The 21914-nt window shown below is 42.6% G+C and overlaps 1 protein-coding gene across 1 annotated transcript in view; it reads left to right on the top strand.

Moving 5' to 3' along the window:
- Positions 1 to 21914, top strand: part of GRK4 (G protein-coupled receptor kinase 4) — a 60411-nt gene that overhangs the window by 8974 nt on the left and 29523 nt on the right. The window contains exons 3-7 of the mRNA XM_037829299.1: positions 2412 to 2515; positions 4492 to 4584; positions 5597 to 5660; positions 7163 to 7303; positions 11439 to 11629. Of these exons, the coding sequence (XP_037685227.1) occupies positions 2412 to 2515; positions 4492 to 4584; positions 5597 to 5660; positions 7163 to 7303; positions 11439 to 11629 (593 nt within the window). The remainder of the gene's footprint in view (positions 1 to 2411; positions 2516 to 4491; positions 4585 to 5596; positions 5661 to 7162; positions 7304 to 11438; positions 11630 to 21914) is intronic.

The following is a 21914-nucleotide window of genomic DNA, read 5'->3' on the forward strand; positions in this document are numbered from 1 at the left end:
AAGCAAGATCCCAAGTCATTTGGTCAATTTGCTCTGGTAACTACCTTTTCTGAAAAAAATCCTTGTCCCCTAATTTAAAGCCCTACAGATGAATAATAAAATAAAGACCAAAAATATATATAAATAATGGGGGGGAGGGGTAAGGGGTATGGGATGTTTTGGGTGTTCTTTTTAATTTTTATTTTTTTCTTTATTTTGGAGCAATGAAAATGTTTTAAAATTGATTGTGGTGATGAATGCACAACTATATGATGATACTGTGAGTCATTGATTGTGTACTTTGGGTGGATTATATGGTATGTGAATATATCTCAATAAAATTACATTAAAAAAAACATAATGAGATACCACTTCCTACCACTGCAATGGCTAAAGTTAGAAAGACTGACAGTGTCCAGTGTTGACAAGCATGCAGTGCAACGGGACCGCTCCTGCATTGCTAGTGAGAGTTTCTTAAACATATACCTGGCCTGTACATTCCAGCAGCGTCACTTTTGGATATTTATCCAAGAGAAATAAACATATATCCACAAAATACTATACAAGAATGATAATAGGAGCTTTGTTCATAATAGCCAAAAACTGAAGCACCAAATGTTCACCATGGGAAAACAGACAAACTTTGGGATATCCATATAGTGGAGTACTAGTCAGTAGTAAAAAGAAACAAGCTATTGACATATGAAATAACATTGATAAATACCAAAATGTTATGTTGAGTGAAAAAAATAGACACAAAATAATGTAAATGAATAATCTATTTACATGAAGTTCAAGAACAGACAAGCAATTTGGAGCAATAAAAATCAGAGCAGGGATTACTGGAAGAACGGGGAGTCCCCGGGAGGGTGTGTGACGTAACTTTCTGGTCTATTAAATGTAGCCTATATTTTGATCGGGGTGTGGGATACATGTCTAAACATCTGGTAAAACTTACCCAACCGTGCATTTCATCTTATGTAAAAACCCAGGTCACCAAATGATCGATTTTTTGTGAGCCAGTTTCTTAGTTGTTTCTTGACGTTGTCCTGCTCAGCGTCAGGCTCCCAGTTCTGGAGCTCCTTAACTCCCGCCCTGCCTGGCCTGACCACCCTACTCACGGAGGGTTAGAAACACTGTTATTTCTTTCAATGGGAATGAATTTCTAGTCACATAAAAGTTTTCATGAGTATTAAAAATAGGGATCTCTATTTGGAGTTAATCATTAAGTGACCTTAATTAAACCAACCTGCTGTTCAGTTTCAGAAAATTGAGAACTTTGGAGGGGAAATAGGACTGTTGAAATGATGAGAACTTGCTATGTCTTAAGAGTATATATTTTTGAGACATTTAGGGAGTGTAATGGCTTTGTCTTCTGTGGAAATTTGTCTTGTTTTCTGCTATCTCCTAACCTGGAGCGGCACTTATTTATTGAACAAATGACAGTGAATTTCTCTTCAGAAATGTTGAAATGAGGGACCCATCTTACCCTTATCGTGGCCCTGCCTGGACTTGTCTCCCGGCCACTGCTCATCCATCAGGGTTGGGTGGGAGGCTAAATGAGACAATATATTTAAAAATGCCTTCCATGTATTGGATAACTTAAATGGTAGCTATTCATCAGTATCCAGTATAACAATATCAATGATTTTTTTAAATGCTTGTGGGTTTTCTCATTTTTATATATTGTTATCAGTAGTTCAACTTCTTTGATGAAATAGCTGCTTTGATTTATGGAAACAAAAGGTTTGGGTGTGACAGCATAGCTCTACCACATTCGGAAATCAATCTGAGATGCATTCCCGATTTCTAATTATACGTTGTGTGTAAAATTAGACATGATCTGAGTATTTTTGTCAGTGAATCCAGAAAACAGTTTTAGCATGTGTTTCCTTTCCCCTTAATCCTCTGGATGAATGTTAGAGAGAATGGGCAGCTGCACTTGGGAACTCTGTTGGGGGAATGTAAGGCAGTAAAACTTTCTGGAGGGCAGGTTTGCAGTCTGTACTTGTTAATATTTAAAGCACATGTAGCTGTTGAGGTAGTGATTTTACTTCTAGGAATCTGTCATATGGAAACACAAGCTTGCAAAGATGTTCATGGCAGTGAGAAATATCGGCAACTGGAATGTTCAGTAGAGGCGGAGAAATCAGACTCGTGGTCTCTTTAAAAGTGCAGTGGCTCTTAGACTTCAGCACACGCTCACGAAACTACTTACATTTTATCCCATTTGTATGAAGAAAAAGAAACTGTGTTTCTAAGTGTTTGTTGTGTTTTTATATACATAGAAAAAAGTCTGAAAAGATAGACAACAGACTGAATCCTGAACATATACTTTATATTTTAATTTTTTACAATAAGCATTAGATTCTGTTAATGATCAGTACGTTACAGTCACTAATTTGTTATGTATTTGGTTTGTGTGTATTAAGAAAGCCGAAGCCCAATTACCAGAAATACCTGAGAATGTTTCGAAGGAGTGTAAAAAGAAACTGAAGGAGAATCCTTTCAAAGAAATCTTTGAGGAATGCACTAGGTATGTGGTTTGTGCCCGACCCGGCACGTGTATCTGTGGCTAAACCCGGGACAGAGGGTTTTCCAGAGGTCTCTCTGCATCAGACAAGTTCATATCAAGTGCTTTCCAAATTAAATTGATCACTGTCACTAGAAAAACATGGACGAAGAAAAAGGCAGCACGTACATACGTGGCGTACTGAGCAGGTGTGGTTGCTGGGACCCTTTGTCCTAAAATCTCTTTGCTGGCCATGGGCTTTTTCTCTTCACCATTCCAAAAGGCCTACGCGTAGGATGGGTTCATTTCCCAGACCAGAGCAGTAGGGCAGGGTTTGTTGTTTTGAGGTAGAGTTTTGGGACATGAACTTGAGAAGCACCAGTAACTCGGTTATAGTCACTCACCTTATGGATTTATACTGACTGTGAAATGTACAATTAAAACAAGTTGGTATTTATGTTGTTCTTTCATGGAAACAGCTTGACATTTTCATGAAAACCTTTATAAAGATGATCTTACTAAGGCAACAGTATCAGAACCTTAAATTGGTTCAAGACAATGGTTGTGCCGCTGTCCACCCGCTCTTTGGAGAAAGGTGGGCACCTTGGGGAGCACCAGCGAGGAGGGGGCGGCCCTGTTTCCCCTCAGCTGTGCAGGAGGGGTTGGTCCAGACGGCCTCCAGGTCAGTGTTCCATTCCAAAATTGTATATAGCAATTGATCTCAGGGCCCTGATCCACTCTTAAAAAAATTCTTGAGGACGCAAAGGACTTTTGTTTGTGTGGGTTATACTTTTATAAAAGAAGACACAAATATTCTGTTATTCACCATTGCCCTGATATTATCACACATCTTGTGGCCTCTGGAAAACTCCGCTGTTCACTCATGAGACAATGAGATTTTTAAGTGGCACATAGCATCTGAGGATTGTTATCAATATAGATTTGTTGTGCACTTCCTGAAAGGGTCTCAGGACCCTAGGAATCCCAGACCACATTTCAGGAATCACTGTTCAGTAACATTAGTCAATCCAAGAATAATCTCTTCTTATAAAATAAAGTGAAGCATAAAAATTAAGTGACTTACTCAGAATTCTACAAATCGGTGAAAATGCCTGGATATTCCCAAAGTCCCTTCAGTTCCTGACCTACTAGAAATTGCCCCAGAAAACATTTTCCCGTTTGGAACTTTGTGCTCACTTGGGATGCCCTTTCTTTGTTCAGCCGGTAACTTCTATCTGGACTCACGTGGCCCCTTCTTCAGAAAGCCTTCCTCCTGCCTCCTTTCCCAGGGCCCGTGTTCTGTCACCAACCTGGCAGTGTCCTCCTGAGTCACACCTGCTTGTCATCAGTCTCCCCATCTCGACTGTCAGAGTCTTGAAGATTCAGCCTCATTTGACATTTTTTTCTGCAGCATCCCACAGCACTTGACATCTACTCAGTAGAAGTTTGTTGAATGAAAGAGCTATTGTAAACAGCTGTTCCCCATGGGGTACAGTACTTCTATAATAAGATTATGAATAAAACCTAAGAGGCATGGTAATGCATAAAATTCCTTCAAGAAGTGCATAGTGTAAAATAATTTATGGGTGCTTTATTTTCAGAAAAATAGGTGTGTCATGTTAACATTTTCTACTGTATGACTATTATCATTTAACATTCACTATACTCTTACTTGCAAAATGTTTACACACACACACTCTTGAATGAGTTTTAAATTACTTTCTATTGGTAGATTCCTTTTATCAAGTAAATATTTCTCTGATGGCCATATACATTAAAAAAAAGCTTTGGTAAAATGATTTCATTTCTTTTGAATTCTTGCCTTCATATTTTCACTGACATCATTAGAAATTAGTTTGGAATTCTATAATTGCAGAATTCAATATGGTTATGGAATAGTGAGTGACTTTCCTAAATCCAGTGCTAATTAAATGCACAAAGCACAGTTGTTTTCATATTGTAATGCAGCAAATGTCTAATTGTGTAAAACCTTTTTCTAGATTTATCCATAAGTATTTAAGTGGAGAACCGTTTGAAGAATACCAAAAAAGTAAATATTTTTCTCAATTTTTACAGTGGAAATGGCTAGAAAGGTACGTTCTAATTTAAAGCTCCTTGCAACAAATAGTAACTTCTCATGGTGCATACTGATTGATTTATGCTTTTCCATCTGTCAAAAGCATTATTGGAAATCTTGAGTTGTAGATAGTATTTTTGTACAGAAATTATCAATAGATACTATAACATTTTTTCCTGATTTGGTTGACATTGTTCTCTTTTTTTAAATGGCGGTTAGCCATTTAACTACTGTTGGTATAGTTGTTAGAAAATAAAACCTATCTTAGATTTACAATAATATAATATGATGCAGTGGTTGAGACATTGGAGTCTGAACCCCAGCAGTGGCCGCTTACTAGCTGCATGGCCTTGGGCAATTTACTTAACCTTTCTGAGTTTCAGGTGCTTGCTCTGTAAAATAGAAGGGACTATGGCCACTACCCTGTTGGATTGTTGTGTGTGTGGGGGGGGGATCACCTGAGAAATGCATGTCAAATGCTTAGCATGATGCTTGGTGCACAAAATAAGTGCTCAAAAAATGTTACTTGTCATTACCATTGTTATCATCATCATCGTTATTACTGGAGTTGTTACCGATTGATGAAATTCCCAGTTCTAGCTCACACGTTTCTCTTGAGATGTTGGGAGTAGGTATAAACATCTTTGAAGTGACTTTTACAAAGGACTTGACAGCTTTCTGACAGGTTCAAAGAGGTAGAGATATAAGGCATTGTATACATGAACATGTCATGGTGTGGGTTAGTTGGAGATCTGTCTTTAGTTAGTAAGGATAATTAGATAATTTTTGCAATAAATAGTCAATGCTGGTGCATGCTGATGTTTCTCTTCGTGCATGTCCTAGGTGGCTTAGAGAGCTTTCCCACCGTACAGAGCCACAGCCCCTGAGGGCAGACACCAGTTGTCCTGCTTATGGTTTGAGGAAAATGGTTCAATAAATGGGGCTTAGGCAAGAGCTAGGTTTTTCTGTTTTAAAATAGGAGTGCCATGTGAGACCTTAACTTCTTTTTTTTTTTTCCAATTGATTAGGCAACCAGTAACAGAGGACACATTTAGATATTATAGAGTTCTAGGAAAAGGCGGATTTGGAGAGGTGAGTAATTGGGAGAGGTGACCATTGTATATAGGCAGTACTTCGAGATAACTCGTCAGCAAGGTAATTGAAAGACTATCTTCAGGTAGTTTATCAACTTTACCAATAAACTTATTTCCTTACTGTGCATTCTGAGAATAATTTTAGCCAATCATGAGAATTCAGGTTGACCACTTTGAACAAAAGTTACTTTGCCACAAGCTTTAAAAAAAAATTTTTTTATTTTTTGTGACTTGACCTTTGAATTCACATTTCATACAGAAGCTGTTTATCCATATTTAGTGTTTAAACTCCAAGGATTGGCAGTTTGTCCTGATTCAAAGATTATTTTGTTTGAATATTGTGGAATTTCCATTCTTCTTTTTTCATAATGTGATGAACTTTTGGGACTAGCCTTGACATTCACATAATGCACAGTCCATTATTAAATATCTTTATTTAACTCAGCTCTATTTGGATAGGCACCTACATCAAAAGGTGCTAGAGAATGTGTGAATTTGGGAAAATGATGGCTTTTCCAGATGGAGAATAACACGCAGCTCTGTTTTAGGTGATTTAAAGAGATGTTAGTTACCTTATTAATTATCTGGAGTGATCATATTCAGTTCAAGAATGTATAAGCCCCCCAGATCCAGAAGAGTCACTGGGGGCCAAGACCCTGTGTTAGAAAAAGGTCAGAAACAGGCCATACTGCCTGGCTGTGATTGAAATCCTCCATCTCCCGAATTCCGATTTAAAGCCCAAGCCAAAGTCTTCTGCATTTCCTTAAGCATAAATTAGAAAGCGGAGCCAAGAGGAATGCCACTGCCAGTGCTATTAAGTAGGTCTTTGCAGCCTGACCTGGGACGCAGTCGACCGGCATAGTCATTACTGCAGGAAAATGAGCATTATCCTAACTCTTACACAGTTCTAGTGGCCTTTTAGAATCTGTCACCCAGTCCAACCAAATGCTTGTTGTAACCCTTTTATGATATGTATTTCTGGAAGAAATCCATCCTCTGTATGAATTCCTCATATGCAGCGAAGTATTAATGATAGTTATCTTGGAGTTCTAGTTGTGTTTTTTTCATCATTGTCCTTATTAATACTTCTGGGATTTCTCACAATTAACTTTATATTATTTACACCATCAACATTATTTTACTGATGGATAAAATTATGCCGTGTTTTGTATTAGCTTTTAAAGTAATCCGTTGTGTGTGTGTGTGTGTGGTGTGTGTGCGCCTGGGTGGATGTGTGTGTATGCGTGTGTGGTGTCTATGGCCTTCTTGTTCCTTCTGACTCCCACCTGCTCTGCCTCTCCGCAGCCCTCCTCTTCCTCTCCGTTTCTTAGAGAGGAAGAGCCACCTCGGAGGCTTGAGTTCATCCACGACTGAGGTGGTCTTGACTCTTCAGAGGCTCTTGCTGATCTTTACCAGAGGGGCATGTCCTAGAGGAAATAGTTTTCTATTTGTGGTCTATGAAATGTTGCATGTCTAGGAACCTCTTCTTTCTTCTACTAGGTATGTGCCTGCCGAGTACGAGCTACAGGAAAAATGTACGCCTGTAAAAAGCTAGAAAAAAAAAGAATAAAGAAGAAGAAATGTGAAGCTCTGGTTCTAAATGAAAAAAGACTCTTAGAGAAAGTGCACAGTAGATTTGTAGTAAGTATCTTCTCGTCTTCGTTGCCGGTTGCTTGGGAAGTAGCGCTTTGGTCAGAAGCCCCCCTGCTAAGCTCACTTTCATTCCTGGAAGTTGTTTGGTGTGTTTCTTAGTTCATGTGGGATTTTGCTGTCTTGTTCATGCATGGGTGATGTACTGGGAACAGTTTTGGTTTTGGTAACAGCCTTCTTCTTCAAACCTTGCTGGATATAAACATAAAACTGTCGTCCTGCTTCCAGCTACTGATTTGTTATCAGTCTGTGGCCCACCCTCACCCATGTCTGTCACATAGGCCTCACGCCTTCAAGCTTGGAGTGCTGCCGGCTTGATGCTGCCTGCGGACGTGACAGCCAGACCTCCGTCTGGGCCCTCATCTCCCTGGGCGGCAGCCTCCTGCTGAGTCCCCAACATGGACCTCCTGCCCGCGAGTCCCCGGCCCTCGGAGGCACTCGGGCTGGATGTGCTCCATGACGCCCCTCCAGCCTTCTTCGCACATGGGCCTTCTCTTTGGCCGTGGGGTCTTTTCCTTCTCGTCTCCTGTCTGACCCGTGGCAGGTTTGCTGCTGGGCTCTTAATTAGAGGATCCCGACTGTACAGAGCCTCAAATCCCACCTTCACTCTTTTGGGTAAGGATGGCTGTCCCAGGGACAGGGACAAGGACAACTTCAAAGCTTTAGACCGCACATTGTGCGTGTGGTTTTCATCTCCAGACCCGGTTTCTCTCCATCTAATAGTATATTTCTGACAGTGTCTAGTGGAATATGAAGTCTGGTTGAAGGGAGAATGTGAAAGGTAATTTATTAAATGATGTGTAGAGTTATTTCCTCCAAGTTATTTATTTCTCAGTACTTGGGTCAGCTCCTTAGTGCTGGGGACAAAAGTTCTAAACAATATACCTCCTCAGCCTTCATCTCAATTTAGTAGCACGGATCTGTGTGTGTGAGATGCCACACGTACAACCACATGAACATCTTTAGTAAAATGGGCCCTTCTTGAAGTTCTTTTCAACATTTTTGTGCAACTGCCTTGAAACAAAAGCCTTTTGGTCTCTCTCCCTGCCTCCGCACGCCCCTTTACAGTCCGCTCTCCACGGGGAGGTCACAGGGTGCTCTTGAAGACTGAAGCCGGATCCGCTCACTCTCCTGACCGCGGCTCTCCACTGGCTTCCCACCCCACGAGGAATAAAGGCAGACCCTGCTCCAGCCAACGGGACCCTGCCACCCTGCCTTGGGGCCTGGGAGCCTCCTCCGCTCTTCCCTTCTTGTTCTTCATCTCAGCTCCCCACAGACTCTTGTCCGAAGTCCTCTGACCCGTTCCTGGCGTTCCTTCACTGAGCATCTGTCACCGGCCCTGACCCCTGCCGCTGCCTGCGAGCCGGAGTCCCCGGGCCTTGGGAGGGCCTGGCCTGGGCGAGGGAGCCGATACGATCGCAGCGTTTGTTAAATGGAGGGGAGAGAGTAGGGCATCCTTAATTCATGCCAGTGAGGTGGGGGAGGACTAGCAAGAAATTCCTTGCTGCTTAGTTGTCTGTTACATGCCTAGCCAGTCACCACAGTGATGTGGGGACCTCCATAGACACGTCATTTCTTGGAGATTCCCTGCTTCCTCTTCCTCCATTCTCAGCAGTCCCTGTCTCTACCTGCAGCTGGCACTCTTTCTCTTTATTCATACATCATGACCAAGTAGTGTTTATTCCAGAAAAGAAAATCAATTAGCATAACTTATCATATTAGCAGATTAAAGGAGAAAAACTACACTAATAACAGTAGAAAAAGCATTTGATAAAATCCAACACCCATTCATGAGTAAAAACTCTAAGCAAACTAAGAATAGAAGGGAACCTCCCTAATAAATGTCCAGCACGCATCATACTTAACGGTGAGCTATTAGAATCTCACTCCCTGAAATCTGGGTAAGACCACAATACTTGCTGTCACCATTTCTAATCAACATTATTTTGGAGGTTCTAGCTGGTGCATGAGGCAAGAAAATAAGAATAAATGGTGTAAGGAAAGGGGAAGCAAAAGAGGTAAAATGGTCCTTATTTTCAGACAATGTGACTGTCTATGTAGGCAACCCTACACTTTCCAGGTAGCTGATTGAGAATATAACCAAGTTATTAGGTACGATACCAGCCACAATTAGGAAATGAAAAATTTTAATGATGCTATTTACAATAGCATCAAAAAAACATTAAAATGTGTAAACTCAGAATTGAATCTTAGAACATAGCCTAACATGGACACAATAATTGTAATAGTACCTAGATTGTAAGCTCTTACAGCAGTTAACTCTATCCCTGAATTGTAAGGCCTATCTCTAAACTTTGAGATGCTGATCCCCTAGCGTATGTTGTCACAAACATTGAGACTGGTGGTTTGATGTGCTGAGCCCTTGAGCATGGGACCTTGCCCTTATGAAGCTCATTACCACAAAGGAGAGTCTAAAGTTGTATGTAATGGTGCCTAAGAGTCTCCCCCTGAGTACCTCTTTGTTGCTCAGATGTGGCCCTCTCTCTCTCTAACTGAGCCATCTCGACAGGTGAACTCGCTGCCCTCCCCCCTACGTGGGACCCAACTCCCAGGGGTGTAAATCTCCCTGGCAACGCAGAGTATGACTCCCGGGGATGAATGTAGACCCGGCATCGTGGGACTGAGAGTATCTTCTTGACCAAAAGGGGGATGCAAAATGAGACAAAATGGTTTCAGTGGCTGAGAGATTCCAAATGGAGTCGAGAGGTCACTCTGGTGGACATTCTTATGCACTATATAGATAACACCTCTTAGGCTTTAATGTATTGGAATAGCTAGAAGTAAATACCTGACACTACCAAACTCCAACCCAGCAGCCTGGACTCCTGAAGACAATTATATAATAATGTAGATTACAAGGGGTGACAGTGTGATTTTGAAGACCTTGTGGATCACACCCCCTTTATCTAGTGTATGGATGAGTGGAGGAATGGGGATAAAAACTAAAGGACAAATGGGGTGGGATGGGGGGATGATTTGGGTGTTTTTTTTTCACTTTTATTTTTTATTCTTGTTCTGGTTCTTTCTGATGTAAGGAAAATGTTCAGAGATAGATTGTGGTGATGAACGCATAACTATGTTATCATACTGTGGACAGTGGATTGCATATCATGGATGATTGTATGATGTGTGAATGTATTTCAATAAAACTGAATTTAAAAAAACAAACAAAAAAAAAAACATTAAAATTTGGGGAAAAAATAACAAAAATGTGCGAGACTTGTACACTGACAACTATAAAATGTTACTGCAAGAAGCTGAAGAAGGCCTAAATAAATGAAGGGATTCCATGTTCATGGATGGGAGACTCAATGTCGTGAAAATGTCAGTTCTCCCCAGATTGGTCTACAGGTTAAATGCAATCCCAGCACATCATGTGTATGCGTATGTGTGTGTAAGTTGACATGGAGACCAATATAAAAATGGGCAAAAACCTTGAACAGGCACTTCACAGAAGGATATCCAAATGGCTAGTAAGCATATGAAGAAGTATAAGAAGTGCCCCATATATTTGCATATATAGAAAATGCAAATTAAGACCGTAATGAGATAGCACTGTGCCACCACCAGCGTGGCGAAAATTAAACACATTGCAAGGAAGTGGGGAGGCAGGACCTCCTTTTACTGCTGGAGGTGGCAGACACGGCATGCTGTGTGCGGGGCTTCCTCAGAAGGGAGTGCTGGCACCACGAGGTCAGAGCGTAGGGTTGAATCACGGACCCAGGAAGTTTTGCCGCCTGCTCGCTTAATAAACGTAGATGTAGAAAATTCTCTCCTTTCAACACACAGCTGTTATACTGAAAGATCGTGTGTTGTACAGCATTGCTTGACACATGGGGCTGATGTCCTTTTCTAGAGTGGTTCTGCCGATAGGTGAAGGCCCGAGAAGCACTTGCTGCATATGGTATTCATATTCTAATTATAAATCTAATGCAGATTATTTGAATATTGTTAGCAAATAGGAAAAGCCCTGAAGCATATAGTATTTGTATTCTAATTATAAATCTAATGCAGATTATTTGAATATTGTTAGCAAATAGAAAAAACTACAAGTGAATGAGCAGGTTTTTTGTGTTTTGTCTTTTTACGATGCTGTTGTCTTTAGGTTAGTTTAGCCTACACGTATGAAACCAAAGACGCCTTGTGCTTGGTGTTAACCATTATGAATGGAGGGGATTTGAAGTTTCACATTTACGACATGGGCAGTCCTGGCTTTGATGAGCGGAGAGCTGTTTTCTATGCTGCAGAGGTGTGCTGTGGCTTGGAAGATTTACAGAGGGAAAGAATCGTGTACAGGTAAGAATGGGGCTAACCGACAATGCCCGTGAGCCTCAGAGCTTGGTGCCACAGAGCCGGGGGCCTCCGCATGGCTCACGGTGGCCGCTTGACAGGCCGGGCAGGAGGGCAGCTGGTGAGGCCACTTGGTAGCGATTCCTGCAGGCACGGTCACCTCCACTGTGGGAAATGTGGCCAGGCAGAGGCAGGCCTTGCTTTCCATGTTCACTTCTCTACTAAGATTAACCTTTTTTTTCCTGTTTGTTTGTTTTTTTTTTTTTGAATCTGCAGTTTTTGTTGAGATATATTCACGTACCATATATTCTATCCAAAGTATATACAATCAATGTCTTGCAGTGTCCTCACTTATTTGTACAATGATCCTCACTCTGAATTTTAGACAATCTTCATTGCTCCAAAGAGAAAAATAACAGATCGACACAGCCACACAAAAAAGAAAACCCAAAACACCCTCTTATCTCCCCCCCCCCCCAATTATTTACCCCTAGTACTGGTGGGGTATTAGTAAGGTATTACTGTTAAATATAGTCCATAGCGTGCACTAGGTACTTTTTCCATATACCACTCCATTATTAACCCTTTGTACAAGTGTCATACATTTGAGGTAGTTCATAGAAGAGCTTATTTATATTTGTAGTATTAATCAGTAAAATACATGACTTTAGACAACCCCTTTCAATCATATTCACCTTCAATAGGCACTATTACTTATAATCCCAATAATGAACTACCATCATCTCTATCCATTCCCAAACGTTTAAGATCAACCTCGTTAGCAAATCTATACATAACAGGTAACCATTACCCCTTCGCTAGCTTCTGTCTATCCCTAGTTCCTCCATATTCTACATTTTAAGTCTCTGAGTTTACGTTTTCTAGGTGGTTTATATTAGTGAGATCATACAATATCTGTCCGTTTGTGTGTGGCTTATTTTACTCAGCATTATGTCTTCAAGGTTAAGATTAATTTTTCTATAACATTTAGTAAACTGTCTTTTTAAAGCAAAAATTTGCATTTTTGTTGTTAATTTGATCAAATAAAGGTGGTGCTGCTCATGGAAGCATGAAAAGAGCCCATTTCCAAGATTTTTAGATGTTTTGACTGCTCTGCTGAAGATATCCACTGTGTCCCCCAAAAATAGTATATCAATTAAAAGTCTTAAAATCATTTTATTTCTTTTGATATTTTTGCATCTTAGAATTCAATAAATACAATAAAGTTAAGCTCAATGGTTAGAATAAGTTTAGTGTAACCTGTAATTTGATTTTAGGAGGAAACAGCCCCTCCACCTGCTGATGAGATGGTGGCGTCTCTGGGTTCTGATTCTCTCTCGGTCACCTGTGCACCTGTGCAGTTTGATTCCTTCCCTTCCGTGGGTTCCCCTACTGTGTCTATGCAGGTCATTCTCTCGTATTCCTGGCCTTGTCTGCTCGCCTGCCTCTCCCTTTCTCCTAAATTCCAGAAAGACTGTCGTGTATCCCTTGCCTTCATTGTCTACAGTCATTTGAGCACCAGATCTTAGTTCATTTTCTGGGTCACTGTCTTGCTTCTGTGTCTTTGTAGTTCGGCTTGCAGGTGGAATCTCCTCAGCTGGCCTCCTAACCCCAGTCTCACCCTGGCCTTGATTCCATGGGGTGGCCGCCTGGTCTTTCTGACGTGCAGATCTGATCCTGTTGTGCTGTTGCCTGTCACCCTAAGAGCCAGGCTGTTGCAGCCCTCTACGATATGGTTCTCACATCTGCACTTGTGTCCTGCTGCTCCCCAGGTGGCTCCTCTTGGCCCTTGAATGTGTACCATGCAGTTCCTGGAGCTTCGCACGCTCCCTCTCTCTTTGCCCTGCATGCGCTGTTGCCCATTGGCTGCCTTTCCTTGCTGCAGCCCTTCTTCCTGTCATCCCGAGAAACTGCTGCTCATCTTTTAAAACGTGCACAGCAACATCCTCTTTCCTTTCCCCTCTTTGATGTCCTTGGAGTGCTTTGTACACTGTCCTGCGCTAGCTGGTGACACAGTAGTACAGCTGTTTCCCTCTCTACCCTGTCCTGGGCTGTCAGCAGCTGAGAAGTCCTCTGTCTTCCTCCCAATTCTGATGGACCTTTGACTTTAGCTTTTGTAGCCCATGGCCGAGTGAAATGTCTCTTGTGGACCAGAACACCGGGCCTGGCAATGGGGCCTGCCTTGAGGTTGAGCAAAGGGTGCTTCCTGAGAGCGAGTCCTCTGGAAACAGAGGTGCCCTTCTGAATTGAGACCTCTCACTGCAGTTACAGACTGTGACTTGTGGACGGCAGAGCGGCGGGAGACTTGCCTCCTGTTCCACTTGAGAAGACTCGTGTCAAGGATCGAATGCAGTTCATTTCAGTAAAGCCGTCTCTGTTTACTCCCAGTCTTAGGATGTTGTGCTGGGAATGGCTAGAAGATTTCCATTTGCTCAGCTTTTAACCTCGGACTCCTGTTTGTACTCGAGGCTGACCTGGTGACAGGTGAGGGTCATCCTGCAATGAGTGGGAGCTCCTGTGGCTTGTCTTCCACTGAAGTCGCAGTTCCGAAGCAGTAGTTGAGCGAATGGCCGTGGCTTGCAGCCTCTAGTGGCGCCCCTCCCCTTCGTAATCGAAGGCCCTGTGAAAGCACCCCTCGGGGGTCTCCAAGGACAAGCTCCCTCTGTCCTGCCGTTTTTTCTGGATTGCCACCTGATGACTTTTGTGTAACCAGGTGCCAGGAAGGGGGACTTGCATATGAGGCACTTAGGCAGAGCCGTAAGCCTTCGCGAGCAGTAGGAATCCTGGGTCTCAGGGCCCCTCGGTCTCAGCTCCGCAGGCTGCCCTGGGAGATGGCCTGTGACGGGCTGACCCCACCTTCCCCCGGGCCACCCGCCTGAAGCACGGAGGCCGAAGCTGTGCTCTGTGATTCCCCTGAACGGATCCTGGCGTTTCGTGGGCAACTGATCCCAATAAACTCCTGACATCCTGTCCAGGAGCAGTGCTGAGAGAGGCCTCCTGGAGGAGTCGGGGCCTCCCCGCCGCGCTGAAAGACCGTCCGGACGCGGGAAGGGAGAGGCAGGGGGAGGTTCTCCCGGGAGACCTGTGCCTCCCTCGCCTGTGTGTGCTGAGGAGGGGAGAGGAGCCCAGCTCAGCCGGCGTCTGCACGGAGAGAGGAGGAGAGGAGCGTGCGCTGGCTTCCCCTGCCTGCCAGGCCCCAAGCTGTGCCTCTTCACATCTGTTACTTACTTGAGGAAAAGGTGAAAGATTAGTAAAAAGCCATAGTCATAGAGGGCCTTCTCTTCCAGGTGTAATTCTACTGGAGTATTTCATCTTTTTTTCTCCATAGTCCTGTGCTATTTGTGAAGATAAAATTTCTAAAACAACATAACAACAAGAACTCTCTAAAGGAGTTGCAGAGGGTGGCTCTGTGTGGCCCGGGAGAACTCCAGGGGGTCAGATGTTCTCGTCACGCCCTGACGCAGGCTTGGAGCCAGTCCGAGGCCCACTCTTGGCTGCTGGGATAAACATTGTGTTAATTCCTTGTGTTTTGTGATTTTAGGGTTATAGTGGTTTGCGTCATTCCCTCAGATACCTTTACCGTAACACGGCTTTGTCTGAAATAGTTAACGAAGAGGAAGCACGTGAAATGGATCAAGTGTGGCGAGGGAGAGTCTTCAGAGAACTCTGCTTCTCAGAGAAAAAACACTTCTTGACCTAAGAAGTCAGCCTTTCATTCAAAAAAAACGATAAGAAAACAAAACAAGTACACACACATACATGTCTATGTATATATGTGTATGTATTTTTAAAGCCAGCTAAATACTTTCACTCTCCAACTCTCATGTGACGTTTCTATTTCCTGTTGTTTGTGCAAAAGTCTAAAAGGAAACTGTCACCTTGGGATTTCAAATATCTTTTCAAAATTAAGTTAGGAACTAATTTCTGTAAAACCAGATTAGCTAAAATGCTTTAGCTAGGAACAGACTCCAGTCAGCTTTAGCTAGAGTGTGCTGACACCATCTGAATGTTGTCATACTAGCATCCAGGAATCGCCAATTCTTTATTAAACAGCACTTGAGTTTCTTGGTTGTATTTTCTTTTCATGTAAAAGCATTTTTCCAGGCTAGCCTGTAGCCTCGAGCCAGCACCGGGCAGAACAACAACCTTCCCGTGTCCTTCAGCCCCTTGGTGGAGGTCATATTTTGCTTTCTTGTGTTTGGATAATATGATTTCTTTTAAGAGTAGAATTATTTTTGTATAACTATGTGCAATATGTATGCACATGGATATATGGCCAAAAGGTTGAAAATTTTAAAGGCTTGACTTTTTAAAATGTTTTCAATGTCCTTGCGTTCTCTAGCAATTATAGAAACAACCAAAGAAAGCAAAACAGAAAATAAGTGGGCAAGGGTTTGGAGATGCCCAGTGCCCTGTGCCTGTCATGTTCCCAAGGTTTGGCCTCCGTATCTGGGTCAATACTGTATACATGCTGCTTCTGCACACACCCCGTTTAAAATGGAGATCGCATTGGGGAAGTGCCACATCTGGGAGTCCTGCCCCACAAGGCTAAAAAGCCAGATTTCTACCATAACTTCTCTTTTAAGGTAAATGCCAAAGGCGCAACTGCTGGCTTTCAAAAGACCCTGAGGAGTCTTTGGGTCTTCATCCTGGTGCCCCCACTTACGGCCTCTGAACGCCCTCCACAGTCCCAAGAGGTGGGTATTGCCACGGGTCAGAACATGCAGTAGGGACGTGTTGCTGCAGGCACAGGAGCTGGGTTTGGACAGAGATGTGTCTGACTCTGCCGTCTTTTTACTGCACCTGCAGCTGCTGCGAGCTGAGGTCTGCGTGCTGCCCATCGACCACGGCCTGGCACTGCCCACAGTGCTTTCCTGCACTACCTCACTGGCCTCTTAATCACCATGCAAAGGAGGAGCCGCTGTGACTCTCTCCATCTTACAGATAGGGAACATGAGGCGCGGAGGAGTGGGTGCAGCTGCCCAGGCCCCCAGTGGTGAAGGGCAGGGGTCGGGGCAAGCCCAGGCCCCACACCTCTGCTAGGCTGCCTCGAAGATTCATGAGATAATATTGGCAAGGCTTTAGAGGAAGCGCATGCCATTACAGCTTTTAAAAGTCCGAATCCTGATCTCATTTAATATTTCAGCCTAGGGCTCTAAGAACTTACACAGAGATTAAAATCTTGCCCTGCCAGTCATTTACTTTCTCATTATATAGTTAATAAAGAGGTTGTACCGTACTAGAGAATCCCCAAGGGGAGGGCCCTCTTAGCCAGGGGACTCTCCTGTACCACAGTGCTCTCCTCTCATCACAAATGCAGAGATAAAGGATGACACCTGCCTGGGAGGCACCACTGAGCTCGGCCAGAGGGGCTATGGAAAACCAGGGGGCACACACTTTTCTTAGAAGGTGCCACTCCTTCATTGCCCAAAGGAGCTCACAGTTGCTGTCAACATGTGTATGAAGAGAGGGAGTTGCCTCCCAAATCATGGTTCTGTCAACTGAAATCAGATCACTGATTGCTTTAGGAAACCAAGTGAGAAACCCGCACTTCCTCGTGGGCTGTGCCTGTCAGAACCGAGCCTCCTCATTCCGTGCCAGCCAAAAAGTTCCCACAGAGTCTGATGGAGCAGGTGTCGGGAAATCAGTGCTAACCATTCAGGGTCACAAGTACTTGTATAAAACACACTCTTATAAACATACATTAAATAGAAGAGGGCGTCGTTGTCAGAACTGAGGCTTCAGGATCTGAAGGCGTCCCGAGTTTTCAGATTCTCATAGAAAGCAGTCGTGCACTCGTTTGTTCTTTTAGCGGAACATACACTGTGTGTCCTGACAGGTGGTATCACACCCACGGAAGCCAGGAAGGGGTAAGTCATCCGCCCACGGGCACCCTTTCCTCGGTGGCAGAGTGCAGGTGCAGACGTGGTCTGTCGGCTCCGTCTGTGGGTGCGGGGGGAGCGGAACGGCAGGGATAAAACAGAATTTTAAACTTTCTTTGAATAGTTTTACTGAGGTATAATTTACATACCATAAGATTTGCTCATTTTAAGTGTACAAATACATGATTCTTAGTAAGTTTACAGGGTGCAGCCCTCACCACTATTCAATTTTAGAACATTCCCCTTACCCTAAAAAGACCCCTTGTTCCCATATGTGTTCTCTTCCCACACCCAGTCCCCAGTAAACACTAATCCACTTTCTGTCACTATAGATTTCCCTATTCTGATCTTTCATAAAGATGCCATCAAACAATATGTGGTCTTTGGCATAATGGTTTTGGAGTTCATCCAGGTTGTAGCAGGTATCAGTAGTTTCTCACTTGTGGCTGAATATTATTCCTTTATAGAACATACCACATTTGTTTATCCATTCACCAGTTGATGGACATTTGGGTTGTTTTCATTTTTTGGATATTATAAATCATGCTGCTCTGAACATTCATGTGTAAGTGTTTGTGGGGCCATGTGTGGTCATTTCTCTTGGTGAATACCTAGGAGTGGACATTTCTTGGTTGTACCAGACTTTTCCAGTGACTGCACTGTTTTTCTTTCCCACCACATCTGTGTCGACACTTGCTATCTCCTGTCCTTTTTATCATATCCATCCTAGTGGCTATCAAGTGGTAACTCATTGTGGTTTTAGTTTTCTTTTCCCTAGTGCCTCATGTTGAGTATCTTTTCATGTGCTCATTGGCCACTCTTATATCTTCCTTTATGAAATGCAATAGTCAAATATTTCCCCATTCTTAAATTGGGTTATTTGTCTTATTATTGAGTTCTAGGAATTCTTTATATATCTGGATATGAGCCCTTTACCAGATACATAATTTGCAAATATTTTCTCTTAGTGGCTTGTCTTCATTTTCTTAATGGTGTCTTTTGAAAAGCATAAAGATTTTATTTAGTGAAGTCCAATTTATCAGTTTTTCCTTATCGATCACACTTTCAGTGTCATATCCAAGAAATCTTTGCCTAAGTTATCTTTTATGAGTTTTATAGTTTTGTCTCTAACATTTAGGTTAATGATCCATTTCAGTTGGTTTTTGAGTACGGTGTGAGATAAGGTTCTATATTCCAGTACCGTTTGTGGGAAAAAAATACTATGAATTCCCCATTAGATGATCATTTTGTCAAAAGTCACTTGACTATCTATGTGAGAGTTGATTTCTGGACTCTCAGTTCTGCTCCATTGACCTCTGTGTCTGTGTTTATAGCAGATCATACTGCCTCAATCTTTGTAGTTACTTTTGAAATTGGGAAGTTTAAAGTCCTCCAACTTTGTTCTTCTTTTTCAAAATTGTTTTGGCTATTCTAGGACCTTGGCATTTCCATATGACCTTTAGGATAAACTTGTCAATTTTTGCTAAATTTTTTTTTTTTTTTTTTTGCTAGGGATTACAGTGAATGTCAACTGTAGTCAACCTTCTGATCTTCGAGCATGGGGATGCCTTTTCTTTTGTATTTAGGTCTCCTTTAATTTCTGTCAGCAGTGTCTTGTAGTATTCAGTGTACACATTTTGTACTCCTTTCGTTAAATTTTTCTTAGGTGTTTTATTCTCTTTGATGCTGTTTTGAATGCAGCTGTTTTCTCACTTTCATTTTCAGGTTGTTTGTTTCTAGTATGTAGAATTACAGTTAACTTTAATGTAACAGTCTTGTGTCCTTGCTGAAATATTTTGTTAGTTTTAGTAGTTTGGCTGTGGGTTCTTTAGGATATTCTCTGTATAGAATCATGTTCTCTGTGAATAAAGACAGGAAGCTCCTGTTTTGTTTTGTTTTGTTTGCCCAGCTAGAATCATGCTGCTTCTGTTGGTGCTTCATGAAGAAGAACTTTTGGATAGATTATTCAAAACTTTCATCCATGCACCCTTTTGAGTCTTCTGAAACAGACTAGAAAAATCAGCAGTTAAAAAATCAGCCAGATAACTGCTGTTTGTAGATATATACAGTGCAAATATGGAGAAAAAGCAATTTGGGAATGTGAGATCCATGTCACATATCCCTCCCCCCCTCCAGTCTGTTGTCTTTGATGTCACTGTTGGAGGCAAAATTTAGAATTTGTATAATAGAAGATCAAGCCCATTATTGTAATTCTTTTATCTTTAAAAAGGTGGTGGTCATAATTTCTTAATAGGTTTTCATTTATTCCTGTCTTATTTAGATCTGGAATTGTTTTGCAATTTCTGTTTGTGTGGCTTTCTTAAGGTTGCAAGGCCAGTTCTCAGACTGGGAGTTAAATTTTGCTGTATATCTTAACCATTAAATCAATTATTTTGCTTTTGGTGGAAAATAAAGTTTCTAATCCAGAACTTGATCAAGATGTATCTCCACCGTGTCAACTTTGTGCATTCTTTGAAAAAAATATCTAGAAACATACTGTGATTGTGGATTCCAGGCTGATTATTTGTGATTTAGTAAATGCTGAATGGTAGTTTACTTGTCCTGAAGTAACTTTAGATGGTCTGTTACAATGGCTGGGAGTTTTTCTGACACTACACTTGAAAATCATGGCATCTTCCATGAAGAAGTGGATTTGGATGCTTTGTGCTACTCATGGAAGTGAGGAGTGAGCAGACAGGAAGCTTTGTGAAGGATTATGAAACCTTTTAGTTCTGAAAGAGCAACATTATGGAGTGCGATAGAGTGGTGTGAATCAGAGTGATTAGGCTGATTTCAGGGAAGAGTTTGGATTTTTTAAGATATAAAATTATGTAAAACCAAAGCCATCTGCCTCCTGTGCTGTAGGAGAAAGGACACAGCCCTTTTGTTCAGGAGTAGTGGACGGCTGAGTGGAACGTCTCCGACCCCAGGTTTCTGCAGATCGCCCCTGAATGGAGATGCCGAGGCCCCGCGCTCAGGCCTGTGCCCCTCCCTGTGGTGGCCGGCGGCTCACACTAACAGTGCTCGTCCGTAAGAGCGTTTTCAGAGCACTTGAATGTACGTTAGGTCATTGCCTCTTCTCAACATTGTACGAGGAGAGTGGTGGATACAGGCTAGTGATCTTTTCTTTATACCTCACTCTTCTCCGTAACACAAGGAAACATTCGAACTTTTTCTTGTCATGTTTGTTGGATTGTTATAGTTCCCAAGAAGCTTGACTCTTCCTTTATGAAATAAGGTGCAAATTATGAAACTTTCACCCGTCTGGGATGCTACAGTGGAAGTAATTAAGAGACAATATTGTTAGAAATTTTACTAAGGGAAATGGATGTTTAGCTGTGCATTGGATCTCTTCTAGTGAATGAATTGTGGCTTGACAAGCAGGAGGCATCTTCCTCACTGTGAGGAAGAGAAGGGAGTTGGTGTGCAGGAGAAGAATGGTGAGAAGGGAACAGTCTGGACCGATAACTTTTTCATTTGGGAACTGGGCTGCACAGGCCGGTAGACAGTACTGGCTGTTGCTACCATATTAGGCTTAGCAGTAGCTGAAGGGTTCATTCATTCATTCCAGAAATACATGTTGAGCCCAGACGTCTACATGTGCTGCACCACGGGCTGGGGGTGACTGGGGAGCTGAGCAGACCTGGAGCCCACACTCAGCCGCTCACAATCTAGTGTGCATGTGAGCACTTGACACAGACACATACATGAGGACGTGTAATTACAGTTGAGGACAGATGCTTTGAGCCATAGTCTCTCTTGTTTTCTACCATTTTTGAAACATGGAACTTCATTTATTTAAAATAAGAATGGCAGATTTTACCGTTTATAAGAACTGTTAGTCTAGGTTAGAAATTTCTGCCTCTTAGAATCTGGTTCTCTAAAAACATTAGTCGCTGACAAACCTGTTTTGTGACAGCTCTCTGAGGCAGGTCAGTGTGGTGGGAACGGGGCCACTGGTTTACTGGGGCCTTCGCGTTGTGCCCTGAGCCCAGCAAGTCAGGTTTCCTTAGTTGAAGAACGTTTAAGAGAACACTTGCACGGCGATGCCCAGTGTTGCCCGTCTTTGGACCACACATCGAGCAGTGCAGTTTCCAGCGGTCCCACGGGGCCTTTAAAGTGAGGTGGGGGGGCAGGTGTGCTGTTGACTGTTGAGTATGTGACTGCATAGTCAAGGAAGCTTGTAGAGGCTAGAAGGGTTGCTTAGTTTTTAATAACTTTTTTTAGGATTTTTTAATACAGAAAAAGAATAAAGGAAAAAACAAAAATACTCATCACCCCACCTAGATAATATGGGGAGCAGGTACATGTGGCTCGAAAACGCAACAACACAGATGGCGGGAGGCTGTGCCCCGCCCCACTGCCGCTGATTATTAACAGGGCACGAGCATCAAACCAGAAAACGTTTC

The sequence above is a fragment of the Choloepus didactylus genome, chromosome 3 (genome assembly GCF_015220235.1).
Source record: "Choloepus didactylus isolate mChoDid1 chromosome 3, mChoDid1.pri, whole genome shotgun sequence".
NCBI lineage: Eukaryota > Metazoa > Chordata > Mammalia > Pilosa > Megalonychidae > Choloepus > Choloepus didactylus.